General features: G+C 38.3%; 1 protein-coding gene across 1 annotated transcript in view; it reads right to left on the bottom strand.

The window, feature by feature from the left end:
* Positions 1 to 598: 598 nt before the first annotated feature.
* LOC124169218 (aquaporin-7-like) overlaps positions 599 to 19,865 on the bottom strand; it is a 77,178-nt gene continuing 57,911 nt past the window's right edge. Inside the window, exons 2-7 of the mRNA XM_046547741.1 lie at positions 11,835 to 11,961; positions 7,779 to 7,916; positions 6,220 to 6,338; positions 3,509 to 3,726; positions 2,560 to 2,707; positions 599 to 1,379 (exon numbers count right to left, since the gene is read on the bottom strand). Of these exons, the coding sequence (XP_046403697.1) occupies positions 2,596 to 2,707; positions 3,509 to 3,726; positions 6,220 to 6,338; positions 7,779 to 7,916; positions 11,835 to 11,961 (714 nt within the window). The 3' untranslated portion in view covers positions 599 to 1,379; positions 2,560 to 2,595. The remainder of the gene's footprint in view (positions 1,380 to 2,559; positions 2,708 to 3,508; positions 3,727 to 6,219; positions 6,339 to 7,778; positions 7,917 to 11,834; positions 11,962 to 19,865) is intronic.

Here is a 19,865-nt window from a genome sequence, read left to right as displayed (position 1 = left end):
TTGAGTGGCTTGGAAGTAAAGGAGTACAAGTGATTTCTCTTTTCTACACAGAGTTAGGCACAGAAAACAAACCAGATCAATTAGATACTTAGTAGTTCATTTAATTTTTCCAGTCGATGTCAGCACAGAACAGAGACTCACTCGTTTCCCTTGGCAACCAGGTTTTTGTGCATTCATTCTAACAATTAACTCTAACTCTGTTCATAAAAAAATCACTTGCACCCCTTGACTTCCAACTCACTCAATTCTCATTTGAAAGGTGAGTATCTAACGATCAACTTAAGTAGATTTCTCATTTGAAAGGTGAGATGATGTTTGTATTTATGCTTTCAGTGTTTCTCGAAGGGGAAGCGCAAAATGTTGAATTAAAAAAATGTTCTTAGGATACGAGCTACGCGTTTCCATGTAATGTTAGTCATGAGTGTACTATTGGGAGTGAAGGTCGACTTTAGTTTTTCGATAGGCATATTCGTGCATGATGAAACTTCACAAAGGAACATTACAATAAAATTGAGTATAAACATTTGATTACAATTTTTCTTCGTGGAGTAAATATGTAATTATTTACATTATGGATTCTCGTTTTTTAGTGAGGTAGAACACACTTCGATAGTTTATAACTCACGCCACTTTGATATTGTGGATTCAGGTGTGGGGATTAGCTGCACATTTCTTCTTAACGCAAAATTTGCCAGTATCTTAGGCCGTGTTTGAAAGCTCCAATAATCAAGTTAGCTTGAACACGCCAGACAACGATCTCTTGAGACTATTTTCGAACTACTTCCAACGGAGGAGATATCTAGCGGTCACTGCCTAGTTAAAAAAAATGAGCATCGAATTTCCAATTGTACTGGGCTAAGTATGGGGTAAACTCCCAGAATTATTGCGGGTACGCACAAAAACTGCCATTCTATCTAGTGTATATTGGATGTCCAAGGGGGGGCTAAAGTCCCCCCCCCCCCCCCCATAGATCCGCCACTGCTCATGGTACAGAAGTCATCAACGCGTCGAGTTACCGTTAGGCGTGTCCTCCATTGTTGGTAATTCATAAATTGTCACACGATACCGTTGTCATATCTACGCGCCAACAATCATGTTAAATTGGTATTGGCGCTTTCGAACTCGCCGTCAATCACTGTTGAGTATTGTTGGATGTAGAGGCACCGAAGGATATTGAGTGAGGTAAAATATCTTGTCGAGGCTTCAGCTGGAAAACAGCAAAGCTTCATTAAAATATCTTCATGGGATGAATCGTTTCCTTCTTGCAGTTGATAAGGACTGGAGGTGAAGTCAATCCTCATATCTGCCTTTTCCTTGGATGTACTCTTGTCACCGGATGATTTATTGACTAGGTGTACGCTCACGTGACAGACCTGGACCTGGAAATGATTGGAATGGTGGCTGGAATCAAATTTAGGGAATGAATAAAATTAATACGAACTTAAAGGAATTTTAAGTGTATAAAAAAGTCCATGAATAAGGAGTAAGAGGAAAGAAAATTGTTAAAGGTCAGTGTACATAAAAAATAGATATATAATTCTATAATAAAGGGAGAACTTGAAATTACATTATCCCTAGGTCAATGTCAGTAATCATAGAACAAAAATAGCGTTGATAATATAGTACAAGAATAGAACAAGTTATAAAGGATTTAAAAGAGAAGAAATACGTCACTATGGAAAGGTAAGCGGATAGTGTTCTGAGTTCTTAACAGGGGAATAAGAAGTAAAGAAGTCTAATCTGCCAGGACTGGTCTTCTATTTAGTTTTCTTAACTAATAGTAGTCTCCACATCATACAGACAGTTTTTCTTCTCAATAAACCTACTTATTAAATGCCCATATTTACAAATTACACTATATTATTGAACATTTAAAATGAATTTTATTTTAAGAAACCCTCAATGTAATTACATAAGTAACTTTCGATTGCATTAAGCATCACAAATGTCCGCCGAAGACTATCATATTATTCTTTCATTTAATGTCACCATTGCATGGATTGAAGAAGCAATCTTAACAGAAAGGAGAGAGGAATGGAGAGCTGCGTCAAACGAATCTTCCCAAACAAATCCGTCAAAAACCGTTACGGGCGTACAGACAGCGTTACCCAGATGTTGAGCGAATTAGGCTGGGAGCCGTTGGAGACTCGGAGGCTGCGCGCTAGGTTTAGATTCCTTGAACAATTGAGAATGGACATCTTTAAGAGCGACACGGAGAACATAATATTAGAGCCACACTATATTTCCAGGTCTGACAGAAGCGATAAATTAAGAGAGATGTTTTGCCGAACGGATAGATATGGGAATTCGTTTTTCCCCCGAACCATAAAGGACTTTAATAAATGCTAGTCGTAATTTCCGTAGAGCACTTTCTTTATAGCTGTAAACGGCTGGTGTCCTAACACCCCCTGCCACACGCCTTTTAGGCGGCTTGCGGGGTATTATGTAGATGTAGATGAATCCTAAGAATGTTCACTTATGATGATGAAGAGGGTTGGTTGCTTAGGAGTAGCGATCGTCAAGAGAGACCCTCACTGTAATCGTCGTTAAGATGCTTACCCGTCTGAAGTCCTCGCCGCTGTCGTTACGGTGCGATTAGAGTCCCTCTGGCGGCCAGTGGAATTCAACTAGGAAGGCGTACAAGGAGGCCCCTAAAACGGCCCCAACGTGAGGGCCCACGATCGGCACCCACCACCACGCCTTGTAGCTGTAAAAGAAAGAAAACAGTTGAATCGCGAGAAGCAAGAGGAATGCCAAAAATTATCACCGCTCCCGCAAGACCACGGGGATTCATGTACGTATTTCCGAATTTGGGCTCACATTCAGATGACGTCACAGATTTAGCCGCTTACGAGTATTGGTGATTGGTGACGTCTCGGAGTAGAGGTGATATGATAGGAGATGAATGGATTGCTAAATTATTTTCCAACGTTTCGATATTTTTTTAATATCTTCTTTAGGGTTTTTTTGCAAAGATTTGTTTACTGATTCATAGATTGGTTTTCTCACCAGTTAACAAATATTTTTCAAAGAAAGCCCTGAAAAGATATTAAAAAATATATCGAACCGTTGGTAATTTTTTTTTCATATTATTCTTAGACCTATACTCCGAGATATTAATCAACAATAAAAAATTGAGGCCAAGAAAAATAAAATAGAAATCGATTAAGCTAACAGGTATTGCTAGGAAGGTATTGTTACGGGTATTATTTGACGGTTATTTTTTGGCTTTTGCGAGTTACGGCTCAATTCCACGCGAACGGTTCATTCCTATCAGTCATTGTTGTTTTCTGAACGATTGAACGGTTCATTTCATGATCCAGCAGCTATTTTAATGTGGTCATTTTAATTTGGAAGGCCAGGATAACCCCCAAATTGTATTTAACTCTTAGGCAAAATAATCACATTTCTGTAACAGAACAGTTACGAGTGGGCGATTTTTCCTTCGTTCACACTGATCCAAGAAATTGAAAGGGAATAGAGAACGGCAACCAAAATGAATACTCACGTAAATGTCTCGAGTCCCCATCCTGCGATGGCCGTGAATATGCGAGGCGAGAGATCCCTGGCCGGGTTGATGGCGTACCCGCAGTTGAAGCCGAAGGCAGCGCCGATGGCGATCACCACGAACCCGACCAGCAGCGGCACCAGTCCAGAAGGCACCTGCATGTTCCGCTTGTCAGTTATCGCACACACGGCGAGCAAGAGCAGGAAAGTGCCTATCACCTGCAGAAAAAAAAACGATAAATGGAAATTACAACTAAATATATAAATACCCCCACAATGATGGTCATACGTATTCCATTTGCTTACTCCTACAAAAAATAATATGCAAGTTGCCTCAGGTGTACCCCAAGGAACTGTAGTAGGCCATCTTTTGTTCCTTCTTAACATTTATGAAATTACCACCATGGTCACGCGAAATATCTTTATATTCACAGATGACGTTATTGTTTACAGAGAAATTGATAGCCAGTGCAATATATTGGTATCAGCAAAGGACCTCACTGCCATCAATAAATGGTGCAGTACTTGGGGGATAGAACAAAACAATGGAGGTGATGAACTTTTGGGAAAAGGAAATCTCTTCAAGAAGGAATGACGTCGCTAACGGGATCCAAATATCAAGTGCTCAAATACAGAGTTCGTAAAATACTTAAAGGATTATCATTACTCGGGATCTCTCCTGGGGTATACATAAGCGAAGTATGTGTGAAAGCCAAGCGTAAACTGGTATTTGAAAATAGAGTTATCGGTAAATACCATTGAAAGGTGAAATACATAAGTTACCTGACGTTAAATTATTTTCACAGATAGAGGTTACCTGTACGTGAAAATAGCTCTTTCATTTTAATTCTTTAGCACTTTCAATTACAATTTATAGCATTTTTTAGCATCTATTTTTTCTTTATTTTCATAATGCAGCACTAGTAGTTGACGACAAAGTGTGATGAAACATAGTTATTTGAAAAAATACGAAATAGTTTACGTAATTATGGCGTGAAACAATAATAAATTGAGGAATAACACATAAAGTAAATAGGTAATTCAAATTGACATTAGTAGCCTGAATATCATTTACGCTAGTTAATCATCAACATTGAACAAGTTTCAAAATATCCTTCTTTCAACCAGCTGCGTCTGTCCGTCACAACTAGATAGTACTGGTTGAAAAACCTCTCTGCAAACCTCTGTCCGGATTGTGTGGAGTGCGGTATTACCAAACTCAATTTTTACTGGGCAGATGGCAAGAAATATTTGCTTAGCATCGCAGAAGCTAACAGGATTCTCTCTCAAATTCTCGAGTAGCTGTCGATGTAAATACATGTAGCCATGTATGAATTAGTATGGCCCAACGTCCAGTGGCGCAGTGAGGGGTAGACTCGGCACTAAATTTACGAGTTTTTCCATCGAAAAGGCAAATTTGCCGTTTAAATATCATGAAAGTCCTGTCATCACACCTTCCTCGCATTTATTCACGTTAACCCATTAAAACCCAATGCAGCTTCTAAGCAACATCAAAAATTTACAAATTTTCTGCTCTATTTGGGAAATATCTAAACTACGTATTATTTTGTAGTGTAAATTGTAATGGCGTTATGAATGCGATGGTGGTTGGCGTAACCTGATGGAACTCTTTCATGATGCACAAAGGTTAAGAGAAAGACTTCGCTGTTCCACAAAATAAAATATATTTGCGACGGGTTTCGATACAGCGTATCATCATCTGGCAATTACAAGTATCAGTACATGGAATTTATACCCTTGAAGGCGTTAGAGGGGCGGTGGAGTGGAGGTGGAGAAAATGGGAGGGGGTGAGGGAAGGGCAGGTAGATTTGGGAAGTACGTCGTTGATGGGTCACTGCACGGGGTAGCCGAGGGTTGGTGTATGATCACGAAATACGGGAAGGGGTGTTATGGAGTGGTGAGTGGCATCCGTGATGGTTTCTCGGAAAAAACATTGAACAGTGGTGAATGTTGAGAATACAATTGCTCGTTAACTAATGTGATGTTGGGTGAGGTTTGGCCCACTAGAATTTCCAACTGCTCGAGTGCGTCAAGCCTTGGGCCGTTGTTTTCTTTATGTAGGATTATCGATTCGAAATCGCTTGGGTGGTCGGAATCCAAGAGGTGTTTGGCAAAGTGTGAGGTTTGTTTGTTGTTAATAAAACATGAACGATATTCCTTGGCCCGGATGTTGAAATTCCGTCCAGTTTTTCCTATGTAACAGGAATTGCAGTCATTACATTGGATTTTATATACTCCGCTGTGTTCTCCGGCACTAATTTTGTCTTTGGTACTGCCTAACAGTTTGCCTAGTGTATTTTTATTGTAGAAGGCAGCTTTCACTTGATCTTTTGGTAATAATTTTTCGGTTCTGTTGGATATACGACCGAGATAGGGGATTCTACGCCATTTCCTGTCATCATCTTTCCCCCTTTCCGTGTAAATAAGGTTGAGTGCGAGTCGTTTTTGTTTTTGGTGTTACAGTTTGTCAATGAGAACTTCGCGGAGTACCCATTATTGGATGCAATCAGTTAGCGTTATATTTCGCTGCTATTATGATTTAGTGAAAATTTTCAAGTTTTCAAAGTGAAAAATATTAAAATTTGACCTCTCCCAGAAGCAGCTCTGGTTTAGAAAGGGTTAATCGCATCGAATTCGCATTTATCGCATATACGATTTTCACGCATCACCAGTCATAGATTATTGCGTCACCTGGTCGACGAATCCGATGAGTAGTGAGAGGTGTCCGGCCGGATAAGTGGCGAATATTCCGGCAGTGGCGTGCAGACCCTCAACTGTCCTGTTGCCGCCATCAAAGGCGTCCAGGGCGTCTGAAAACAAAAACAAACTCAAATTTATTTCGCCTCATTCATTCTGGGAGAGTTTGGTAAAGCCTGAATCACACGATTACTCTTCCCGTACCTCAAGAGTGGTAGTTTGAAGTTCTAATAAGTATTAGCAGAAAACTTAACTGCCTGCTATATTTCTTTAAATATATTCACAAGCTGGTTATATTAAAACCTCATTTATTACCAGTTTGTGTTTAATTTAAAGCTTGAATCATGTGAATAATATCTGAGCTTTCAGGCGAGATGGAGTGGAAACGGAAAATAACAAGGAAGCAGGAGCAATTTCCCATCAAATTAAGATTTCTCTGCTTTACTACAGGCTGAAATCTACCCTCACCTATCCATACCAACCAACAGGTTGCAACTCCTATTACCCTGAAAGCAAGATTCACACTTTTATTACTTAGTATGGGATGAGATCTACCCTCACCTATCCACACCAACCTGAGGGTTGAATTCCCCCTTTCTCTGAATGTATGAGATTCACACTCATGTCTTAGTCTGGGGTCAGCCCTACCCTAACCTGTCCACACCAACCCGTGGGTGTCCCTCATGTATATGCCTGGTATGTTTGGCAGCCATTACTCCATATTACTGTTATTTAATTTAAAAACAGTGTTGAGTACTGTACGTAATGTTTGCTATATTTTAAAATTTGTAAATAAAGGAATAATTTGAAGTTTTAAAGGTATAAATATTAAAGAAATAACTGTTCTGTAAATAACCGAAAGGTTACTTTCCTTTGAAAAAAATTCGGCTTGGGACTGTTCGGATTAAGCGGAAATTCGGATATAACGCGTTTGGATTAGCGCGACGACACTGTAGTGTAGTAAGCTAATTAGAGCTATCACCGTTATGCAGTCTGCCGTACATCTATGGTTAGCTGGTAGCATGCTTACCAGGATATTCTTCGCTTCTCAGCGGGCATCGTAGAAGCAACGCAGAGATGGATTGATATTATTGAATGCGGAAAATACTTTATGATTTTTAACAGGAAAATTGTAATCCTTACTCTTAATATTTCGGTAATTTCATATTTCGTGCACTTCTGCACTTTCTTTTCACGTACCAGTATTATATCTACCAAGACCTTAAAGGTTTTTTTTTATATATCACCATATTCTATGTTATATAAATACGTTTACTATCACTCAACAGTGTATTTTCACGTGTTTTTGAAATTTTGAATCTAGAACTTCAGTTCTCGCTATGACTTCACGGATATTTTTCGCTGGCACTTTATCTATGCACAAAATTTTAAATCAATTGGTTTAGTTTCAAGGAACCCGGAGGAGAATGGCTTCGGAGATTGGAGTACTTGCGTTGGGAGAACTAGGTAGCCTCTTAGTAGATATGTTAAGATTACTAAAATACTTAGTAAACGGAAAGATTTTCTTGCTTTATCTATGATAGTGGACTCACCCAAGTAGACGACGTAAGTGCAGGCGGCACCGAGGAAAGCGCCCAAGTACTGGGCGGCCAAGTAGTACGGGACCTTCCTCCATGGACACTTGCCGATCAAAGCCATGGCCAGGGTCACCGCGGGGTTGATATGACCACCTTGGAAAATAAGGAAACATATCCGTACAAATACACTCAACGAGTATGTATACACACACATACACATATATGATCAGGGTGTCCCATTTATCTTGACCATCCGAAATAACTTTTTTTCCAGATGCAAATTCAAAAATGTGTCGAGCAAATGTTCATTAGCCGTCAGGGGGACATTAATCAGCATGATTGCCTTCCTTTTAGCTTTGTTATTTACAAAGATATGAACAGCGGTATGTCTTTTTTAAATGGCATTCTATATTTTTTATTCGGCAATTCATTTCCTCTCCTATAACTACTCCTGTTCATATCTTTGCAAATAACAAAGCTACAAGGAAGGTAAACATGCTGATTAATGTCCCCCTGACCGCCAATGAACATTTGCTAGACACATTTTTGAATTTGCATCTGGACAAAAATTTATTTCGGGTGGTCAAGATAAATGGGACACCCTGTATAGCGGAACCGCATCAAAAGTAGGAATGAGTCAATGCCACTTATTTCGATTCCGATTCCAATTCTTTCAAATCTAATCTTATTCCCACTAACAGTTTGTATAATGATTTTTCATTATCATTGCTGCCATTAAAATTTAAGAATTGAATGGAATAAAATAACAAAGACAATAAAGTGCCCAAAAAAGTATATTTACTAAAAATAGCGAATTATTATTACTGATCATCAATTCAACAAAGCTATCATAGGATAGATGTACAGAAATGTGAAAGTTTCCGCCCACTTTTCTCGAGTTGGTGATGCCATTAGAGTTTCGATTGAAAATTGCTAGGCTGGGAGCCTCAAGACATTCTTAGGCAGCGTAACGCTAACATCTGTTTTACCCATTTTAACCCAATGCTGTTTCTAAGCAACACTAAAAATGTATAAATATTCAGTTCTATTTAGGAAATATCTAATCTAAGTATTACTTTGTGGTGTACATTTTAACGATGAAATGTTTAGCTCCCACGAAAATTATGATTGAGTGAAAATTTTTCAAGTTTTCAAAATGGAAAATCTTGAAATTTGCTTTCTCCCAGCAGCATCTCTGGGTTAGAAAGGATTAACACTTTATGTGCATTTTTAGCAGTTTTTGACGATGATAAAATATTTGTTACTAGCAGGTCACTCGGCGTTCCTCGGTAAGGATATTAACCCAGGGAAGTGGGAAACTTGGAACTTGGGATTCATGGTCACATGGCAGGCACATTGCAATGACGAGATGAAGAGGACGACCTTTTCGCCATTCTCACAGTTTTTCGCGTGTTCTTCTTTACTCTCTGTCGACCGGAGAAGCGAAGCCTTTGCGGTTAAACGCTGTTTATTGATTTATTTTTATGGTCGACTAAACAATGAGCAGAACGATATATCACACAACCCCATGGAGCTTCGGTAGAATTTTATACAAATGCTTCAAGTTCAGAGTTCTGCCTTTTTTGCGCCGAATGTAGGCTCTTTCAATCTTATTGGTAGTTCCCTCCGCGTCGTATCACCAATGCATACTTTATAGTAATAATAATAATTAAAAAGAAAGAAATACCCCATACTATGAATACCACCCCGAAACAGTGCTCGAAAATAGCGCATTTAAAATTTACTACGATTTGCCTATCCAAACAGATAAAACTATAGTTAATAATAGACCAGATATAATGTTGATTGACAAGAAATGTAGAACGTGTTACACAGATGATATTGCTGCGCCACTGTCGCATAACATCGAAAAGACAATAGCCGGAATAATAAATAAGTACCAAGAATTGGCAACAGAAATAAAAAGAATATGGAAAAGATTTATATAGCTCCAATTGTCATCTCAGCTACCGGTATCATCCCAAAATATATAAACAAAACAGTTTCAAAATACTCAACATTCATCCAAATACATTCATCAAATTGGAAAAGGCTGTAATTATTTCAACCTGTCATATCACGAGAAAAATTCTGAACGCAATTCAACAGTAAAGAGTTTCCTAGGTGAGAACCCGTGCTCTTTGCACTAAAACAACTCAGTGAAAACTGAAGAACATTTAAAGGAAAATAATAATAATAATAATTTAATAACTCTAACATTTTGATCTTACATCTGGATACAAAAATAACAAACAGAAGGAGCTGTAGATGGCCTACAAGGTCATAAGACCAGAATTGAGCCACAATCAAATAACAAAAATGTATGCCTGTAAAAGAAAAGAATGATGCAATAATTAATGCATGACTGTTTTAAAGAAATAACATCAAAGTAAATGTTCAATTATTTCTTGAGAGAAAAGCCAGTCTTTGGCAAGTCTTAACATTTTATTTGGTGATTTATTTTTTTTAATTTTAGCGGGCAGTAAAGGAAATAACTTTGGCCCCATGTAAAGAAAACAACATTTATATGATGTTACCTTGGTCTGTCTGTTGCTACACATGACTCACTCCTTCAAAGATACCCTTAATTCGTGCTTCTGTCCTCAATGACTCTATAAAGATCTCCTGCCCAAATTTTTTTACATATCAATAACACTTGCCCTCCTTTTAAAATTTCCCATTACGAAAATTAAAATTGGAAAGTCTTTGTTTGGAACGAGCCAATTACTGGTGATGATGAGTAGGAGTGTGTCGTTCAAAAGTAAAGTAACAGACGTAATATGTTAAAAAATACATCAAGCAGCATATTTGTAACAATTTGGAAACATAATAGATCTCGGTAGTCATCAAGAGCTCTTTTTGCCCAGCACGGTAGAGTGCAGCCTTATAAATTCGGTGGGCGGGAATGGGTTTAAAAAATAGGAGTGGAAATAATGGGAAAGTCAGGGAAATTGAAAATGTAAAGTATAAACATATATAAAAGAAGGTGCCTGTTTGTCAGTCCGCTATACGTTTCCATACGGCTGCACGGATTGTAACCAAAGTTAGTACAAAGGTGCATCTCATGCTCCCAAAGTCTTTATTGCAACTATAGATTGTGTCCGATGGGTCCTTTGCGTCGTTTTCTCATTACCGAGCCCTGAAAATGAGCCTAGCACCCGTTCCCCGACCTCTAATTACTCTTCCATCTTCTAATAACATCCCATTCACTTTGCATGATTGTATATCTTAGTGCGCACTTTGTGCAAAGTGATGGCCGATTTGGCGACTTTCAATTCCAACTCTGCCGTTTCCCGCAACTTCACCGTTCACAGGTTGATCGTTCACGAATAATCCTGCTGCCCTTTTAGCCGAGCATTCCGAAGAATCTTGTTAATTCTTGGGTTATTTCATATTTTCTTATTGAGAGGTCAACATGGCCTTGAATTCATAGTTCTAAGTTTTCTCTTCTCTACGGCCGTTTTCTAATCCAAGTAGTATGCACTCATTCCCTTTCTCTCTTGCACCCTGCTCCCTTACTAATGCTCAACTGGCGCCATAAAGTGTGAACGGAAATAATGTGAACTATTGACAGTAACGAAATGTGACGCACGGGGTAGTGACATTTTTAGTGGTTGGTTTGAGAATCAATTTCACCTTCACACTTATATTTTTGCAGGTGAAGAGCAACAATTCACAATGCCGATATAATATTACGTAAAAGAGCTCAAATAATGAAGTCAAAATTACTTAAAACTCCAGTTCAAGATGTCAGAGTTTTCCATTGCCGCCATTTTCACGTCCACTTCCTACGAGGGCACGTTTACGAGGGAGCATCCGCGTTTTCATGTTTACTTAACCCTTTGTTCCCTTGCGCCCTCGCCGATTGGATCCACCCTTGCTGTCTTCACATCCGTAAGTTGACGATCGAAGAGTGCACGAAGGGTGAATAATTGCGAATTGGAAAACGGCCTGGGTAATATCCTTCTCGAGCAACGCCGGGTGGCCGGCTAGTTTTTTTTATAAACCTTGTCGTTTTTAAGGAATAAGTCGAAATGACTGTTTTTTGTATGAGTGTGTGTTAGTTCTTACCGGAGACTCCACCGCAGATGAGGACGCCCATCATGACTGCGACTCCCCAGGCCACGTTCACGGAGAGGAAGGCCCCGGCCACCGTGTGACTCAACACGGACTGCGCGACGGACGCATCGCCAACCAACTGCAATGCGGACATGGAAGAAAAAAGGGGGAGGAAAACAAATATTAGACGACGTTCTGGTGAAATGATGATACTGGGAAAACCAGGAATATTCATGGAATATCTGTCATCCGGAAAAGAACTCAGGGCAATCAGCGAGTGTTTGGAATGATCGACTTCAGTTGTACGCAACGTACAGCGAAAACTGGAAAAATGCGTTGAATTCTAATGACACGTGCTAAAAGAAGGGAAATGGAATACGGGGGATATGGTGGCTAGAGGGTTGGCTTCCCACCCTGTGGGCTCGGGTTCAAATCCCGGCGGAGGCAGATAATTTTCAGAGACTGCCCTGCTTGAACGCTGTGTGGAGGACATTTCAAGTGCAACACTCTGTCCGTCGGATGGGACGTTAAGCCGTAGTCCCCTTGGCGCCTTTCGTCAAGAGTAGCTTATGCCGACGCCAGGTTTCTCTCCACCCTTCCTTACCTACCCTTCCCTCATGGCGCAAATGACCTCAGCTGTCGGTCGCCTCCTCCAAATATTGTACCGAAAATGGAATAATTTTGATTGTGCACAGGGTATTACAGGAGGAAAATATTTTTTATTTCTGAGGGTTTTTACTCACAGACGCAATCCTTTCTGGATATTTTAGATCACCAAAACACTGCACTGATGCGTGATATTGCGCGCAGTCAACCGTAAGGGTGCAGATACCTATACACAAACGGTGAAATTCGCCATAAAAAATATGTTTTACATACTACATAATAAAAATAATAATAATAGTTTCGTTTATTTTCGTGGGCACTGAGGCCCATGAGAAAATAAATGTACGGCTTTCTACATTTTCAGCATTGATAGATAAATAGAAGAAAAGAAGTAAATAAATAGAATTACAGACAAATGCAACCAGTACAGATCGCCAAGAGCATGAAATAAATCAGCAAAACATTTTCAACAAAAGAAAAAAAAATAAATAAAAAATCTCAGATATAACAGACTAATTACAAGAATCTAAGATGATAATTCGTTATGGCAATAGTGTCAAACAAGCAATTTTTTTAATTTCCAAAAGAAACCAAAACGTTAGGATAACACTGTGATTTAGCACAATTCTAAATTTAGTTAGCCATTTATTCACATGTGTATCAATAAAAATAACAATAACAACAATAATAATAATAATAATTAGGCTAAACATGAATATAAACAAAAGGAATTCAAATTGAGGTTAAGGAGGCATTTTACAGAAACCCATATGTGCTATGTTTAAATTTATTGACGTTTGTACTGCTTCTTATTTGGGCTGGGAGAGAGTTCCATATTCGTGAGGCGGTTACTATATGAACGATTTGTTCATATGAGGCGCGTGATATTTTGGGATATGGAGGTCAATGGTATGATTTCGGGTAGGTATATTATGTACTTCAGTTTTTCTTACGAATTTCTCGTACAGGTATGGCGGGTAACCGGTCGTTAAGACGCTAAAGGCTAAGAGTTATTATCAGAAGGGTGCGACGCTCTTTATACTTGAGCCAGTACTACATACTATTCCTTACAACTAACATCTACATAATACTCCGCAAGCCACCTCAGTAGGTATCCGGGGGTATTAGGAAACAAACCGTTTACACATAAAAAGGATATGCCTCAACGAAGTTCGGCCCAGCAATTAGTAAAGTCCTTTATTGATCGTGCAAAAAACGAATTTTAATACAGGAAAAACATCTCTCCTAATTCATTGTTTTTACCAGACCTGGAAATACACTCTTTAAAACCTATGCTTCATCACGTTGGTTGTCATGATGGACCGACGTTTACCTCTACGACCTTTGACCTTTGTATTAGCCTTGGAGGTCAATTACAGTAGATAAGACGAGCATTTGGACAATACCAATGAATTGGGTACCCTTTAAAACCTATGGTTCGACACCTTCGTTGGTATGCTATTCTTTTTAACCCCTATGACCTTAACTGTGACCTCACTGGGTCAACGGTTGGATTTGCGTGAATAGAGTTGTAATTTTCGGTTTTCTCGTATCCAAAAACCCAAGAATTGATGTCTTAATGAATGAAATTTTCAGTTTTTCCTATCTCCACTCTTTTAACATTGAAACCCTATAAGGCAAATTAAATTTTTGGTTTGGACCCACATTGTGGGGTCAAGAGGTTACAATTGTGAAATATTGCTTACTTTCAGCAAAACGTAGGATCTTTCCCCATAAATATGCCAATTTTGAAGAATATTGCTCGATACAAAGTTACTAAAATTAGAGATCAAAAATGACACACGACCAGTGGATCAGTCTGTATAGTGGGATCCTAATATTATGTTGATTTTTTTCGGCATAAATTCGCGCAGTTTCGATCTGATAATGACGATATCACGCAGTGTCAACGTATTTTGATCCTTTACCATGGGATATAAACGGTATGACCTGGAGGAATATGCAATGCTTCAGGAGATGTTAGGGTAGCAGTTATAATCATTTGTGGCCCATAAACATGGGATCGGAACTCCTTAGTTACTAAACTATGGCAACGCAAATATTTTTTGGATGCACTTTGTAGTTGCCATGAAAACGGTTTTTATTGAGTATCCAGCATTGTCGACATTTTATTTAATGCTCTGGATCTTTTTAGGACACATAATAACTAAGTTTAGACTAAAATGTGTGATTATCATTGTCTGTATCAATTTATCTTTGAGCTTAATCAAACGAGAGTTTTGAGCGAGTATTAGCCATGATATTGCGCAATCACACCCTTTTTGGGATCAAATAATGTTTAAGTATGAATTGTGCTCGGGTAAATTCCATTTTAGCTTGCCTTTTTGTACTTATTCGAGATTTGGCATTCTTGGGAAAAGATTACGAATTACCGTCCATTGGGAGTTTTCATTAGCACCAATAATAAAGATAACGAAGGACAACGATATCACAGTGGAAATATACCTAACTTTATAAGAATTTAGGTCAGTATACTGACTCAGGTATTTTCTGAGCTGCTGAGCGGGTTTTTCAAGTTAGTATAAACTTGCACCTTCCTTCATAAATCTCCATCTTATCTCGAACTAAGGTGAGCACAAGGATTAGTGTTCTGATTTCTTTTAAAGGTAGGTCTCACAGATATCGATACCGAGTTTTTTTCTGTGATATTCATTTCAGTTCAGAATTATGAAATTTATGAATTAAGTAATAAATCTTTCGCCTGAAATCCTTATGCTTTCGCTAGTCACGTTAAACCTTTGAATTCAGGCCAAAGTTCGAGAAATTCCTCTGTTGTGTCTAGATTCATTTTGTGCTTCAAGATAAATCCCTCCGATAAGACCACGTGGGCTATCACTTAATCCTTGGTAAGAAATCATTCCGGTCATATATCTAACGCGGATAAAGAATATGTAAAGATAATGTGCCATTTGACCTTAAAGACGACGTCTTCGGTTCATTTTACTTGAATTGCGTAGTTTTATAGTGATTACCGGTTTAATAATACACCTTTTTCAAGTCAGTAAATTTATTAACCCATTATAACCCAATGATGCTTCTAAGTAACGTTTCTAACAGCTAAGTAACAGCTCTATCAAGGAAAGATTTAAACTGCCTGCTCTTTTGTGCTGCAAAGTTCAATAGGGGAAATATTTATCTGCAACAATTATTATCATAGGGTAGAAAATTTTCACCTTTTTAAAATGAAAAATCTTGAAATTCAATTTCTCCCAGATGCAGCTCTGGATTAGAAAGGTTAAAGAAATCGACGAAACAAGTCTGTGAATACAATCGCCACAGTAAATTTAAAAAAATAAATAAAATATGGTTTCAAACCGTGCCGGCGGTGGCCCAATACACTAGCAAGAGAATGCCGTCATATTTTATCCCTTATTTCACCCTGATAAGAAAACTATAATTTCAATAACTTATTCGTTATTTTATTTATTTTTTCCGTTTGGTTCATCAAACCTTGCTTATTTTCTCTACAGGCCTGGAAAATGGTACCAGTTGTAACTATATGTTTTCATTTTTTTACTATATTTACTGTGGCTATTGCATTAATTGATATTTATTGTCGCTCATTTTAATTTATTTATCGACTTAAATAGGGTTCAATATTAAATCGATAATCACAATAAAATTTTGCAATAGACCTCTGGACACCTATCAAGGTAAAGACCTTTCTGAAAAGTACGTATAAATATTAAGCTAACTGGTGTAACACTTAGGCCATATAATCTTACATTTTTTTATTTCGAGCATTTAAAATAGCTGTCACTTGCCATGCAAGAAGAACGTAATTCGCACCACTGCCATCTTGAATGACGTCAGCTCATGCAATAGAGTTGTTCGTGTCCGTGCGCATTACTGTAGAGGAGGTAAAGAATTAGTGATATTGTGGATACTACGCCGTTTTTGTTGTCGTACGTATTTCGTCGATTTGTCGAAGCGTAGCTATAAGTACTGCATTGTGCCTATGTGCAGTAATACTAGTGGACATGCCTCAAATAAGTATTTTCACACGGTCCCCCAAGACGGTGAACGACGAACTGTTCGGATGAATAAGTGCCGACGAATTTCAGTTTCTTGATTTATTGGTACTTACTACGAAAACTCTAATGTCATTAACTGAAGTAATTCTTCTATGAAACTAGGGAAAGACTGGAGTTAACTATGTTAGAGTAACTCGAATATATGCTTACAAAACCAAATGAATAAGTACCGTAGAACCCTACAGCTCTTTGACAGGTAACAAATGTAATAATAATAAGCGGATAGTTTTATCTCCTATATTTTTGCTGTAGGTAAAGAATGTAAGGAACATCAACAGAAAAAGGGGAATTTTTTATCCCAATAAGTTACTTAAAAGTGAAATTTTGAGCAAGGCTACTACGAAAATGTTCCGTATTATATTTTCCACACTTCGGGAAATACTAATTGTTAGGTCTACTAAATCGGAGATTTCACCACTTAAAAATTTCTTCAGGTTGTTTTACACGAATAAATAACGGGAAAATTTGTTTACCTTAAAATGCCAAATAAAAAAGATACAATACTACATATATAAGAGTAAAGTCTTGCGTACCCAAACAGGCTATGCAATCCTTACACGAAAGAGTCACAACTTCGCTTTCGCCACTCTCCTCCAAAAGCCGAGCTTCAACAACATAGGCCTTCGATCGAACCTACGAATACGAGCACGGACGATGCATTCATTTTTATCACGCTTAACTTGCACGTAACCTATAGCATCATCGCCGTATTCTTCTCGTTCGACTCTATGTGAAAAAAGGATTTAGAAACGTTAACATCAACTAATACCCTAATTCCAATCGTGGCGATCTACTCACCTAGCCATCTTCACTCCCCGGGTCTCAGAATTTATGTAGTTACTATTTCTACTAATGAATGTAAACATTGAGGCAGTTGAAATTTTAGGCTTGTTTCTCGCGTCTCCCTTATCGAAACCAGGATCCATGATGCCCACAGAAGCAAAATAATATCCCTAGTAACTTTTTCACTCTTCGGAAAAGCACGTCACGGCGATATTATGTTCACTTCTCAAAGTGAAACGCTAACGAAGTGCCGATCCGTGCTGAAGATCTCCTTGCAAATCCGACGAACCCTCATGGATTTCATGGTACCGCCGCATGATTGTATGAGCTGACGTCACATTTCCATCAGCCAGTGGAAATACGTATTGAGGTGCGAGTGTCTGCTGATGAGAAAAGCTTCCTTTTTGCGATTAAAAAACATTCCATGGAAAATTATTACATATAATAAACGTTTTACCGTTCCTTGTTGATTTTTTAGAACATATTTGAAGGCAAATTAAAATTTTGTCCAGAGGTCTATTCAATTGAAATGAACAGCAACCGTCGTCTTCAAGATCAAACGGCGAATAATGAACTTTTTCCGCGTTTTGTTTCAGACGGAATCGTACAATTTCTTAACAAGGATTAATTGATAGCCCAAGTACGTTTATCAAGTGATTTGTCTGAAGTACAGAATTCCACCCGCACGTAATCAATATTACTCAAGATATGTCCTATCCACTGAGCAGGAAAAAATTAACTTTGTAAGCACTCAAGCGCACGGGTGCAAAGTATTATACTCCAAGGATAGGCATGCATAAATAATAAAACAGTTTCCTCGCCAGTAGCAAGAGCAGTAGCTCACTCATTTACGTTTTTCTTTTGTTTCTCATAGCAACACAGCGGAGTCGACCAACTTCACATAAACAACTGTCCCACTTTAGCCATCAAAACGAACGTTTCAAAGTCAGTTATGACTCAAAAACCATCATGTTCCAGTAAAATACATGATTAAATGGAAATAAAAACACATTCTAAGAAAATTAATTCGCTGGGCAGTACGAAAAAAAATTGATGTGCAGTCATGCGCCGAGGTGCTGAGATATTTCTCTGTAAAAAATGTATGAGTTTTATTAGTACTTCTATCGGCAATAGGTAATTGAAATAAGTGTTTGTCGATTGGCGTTGTTCACTGGTAGCCAAACGTATGTTTGCACAGAGAAAAAAAGCTATGAAGCCCTTACATTCAGCAGGAATGAACGTGGACTATGACTGCACGAGCAATCTTTTTTCGTATATTGATACGCAGAAATTCTTTTCAAATTTATTTTAATGTACACTTAATCATGTATCGTAAAGTATCGTGTTGACATTTGAGTTGTAACGGACATTGAAGCGCTCGTTTTGATTGCTTAAGTGGAACAATTGTTTATGTGAGTTGCTGTTGGCTGTGTGTTGCTATGAGAAACAAAAGACAAACGGAAATGAGGGAGGCTACCTCTTGCTGCTAGCGAGGGAACTGTTTAATTATTAATGTACCTACGGAAACTGGGTTGAGCTTTTCAAAGGCTTTTGTTCTCGAGGTACGTTAGCTTTCATAACTCAGCAAGTAAGTGATGCACATATGGGTCCGTATTTGCAAGGGTTTTCAAACTGAGTGGATATATTCGTAGTGCCTGGACTGTTGTGACGTTTCTCTTTCATGCTTGGATGTCATTTTCAGCATATCCAACGTAAGCGATAAGCCTCGGCCTGACCTCGTTAACGTTTTTAAATGCATGGGTCCTTCATTTCCTATACACATTGGATTAACGAGATCCTATTTTCCGCAAAAATAAATTTTGTTGACCCGCGTTTAACTGCTTTTACGTCATCGCCAGGGACCGATGACGTAGTCGTTATATTACGGACTAGAACTGGTTAAGATGACATTACGGACACTAACGCTCAACTGATTCATTTTTAAATAATTTTCATTTTGGTGGCAATCGACTAAAAACAGCGATATGGCAACTCTGAAAATAGTGATTATATTAATGCACAATACCTCCTCACTCTGTGAAGATAGTTAACACACCATCCTAACTAGCTGAATACCTACATAATAATGACAATATACAACAGTTAATTGAAGTTAAAAAATCATCACGCAAGATACAAGTTTTAACTATACGTTGTATGCACAAATTGTACTGATCACTGTCAAACAACCAAATAATAAAAATATCATAAGTTTAATATAACTGGAATTCATTTTATTTGTCAGGTCTTCACACAATTTTCCAGGTATGGGATTTATATACCAGGAGCCATCGCGAAAAATGATCGCGTGAAACGGTCATTTTTCAAGCATCATTGGAGCGATCGCTGGAGCTATCGCTCGGACGGGACGGAAAAAAATGATGGTGTTATTCAGGCTTAGTTAAGGAAGGCTATTGTTCTCGAGGTACTACGTAAACTCCCAACCCACCAACATAGAAGTAGACATATGTAGACTATGTTTCCTTATTTTCAAAGGGTTTTTAACGGAGTGTAGACAGATGCATTGTTTCTAGACTGTTTTGATGTGTTCCATTTCATGTTTAGATGTTTAACACTTCATATCCTTAGCGTAAAATAA

Source organism: Ischnura elegans, chromosome 12, assembly GCF_921293095.1.
Source record: "Ischnura elegans chromosome 12, ioIscEleg1.1, whole genome shotgun sequence".
Classification (NCBI taxonomy): Eukaryota; Metazoa; Arthropoda; class Insecta; order Odonata; family Coenagrionidae; genus Ischnura; species Ischnura elegans.
The sequence above is the reverse complement of the archived record's forward strand: the minus strand, read 5'-3'. Positions and strand labels throughout refer to the sequence as shown.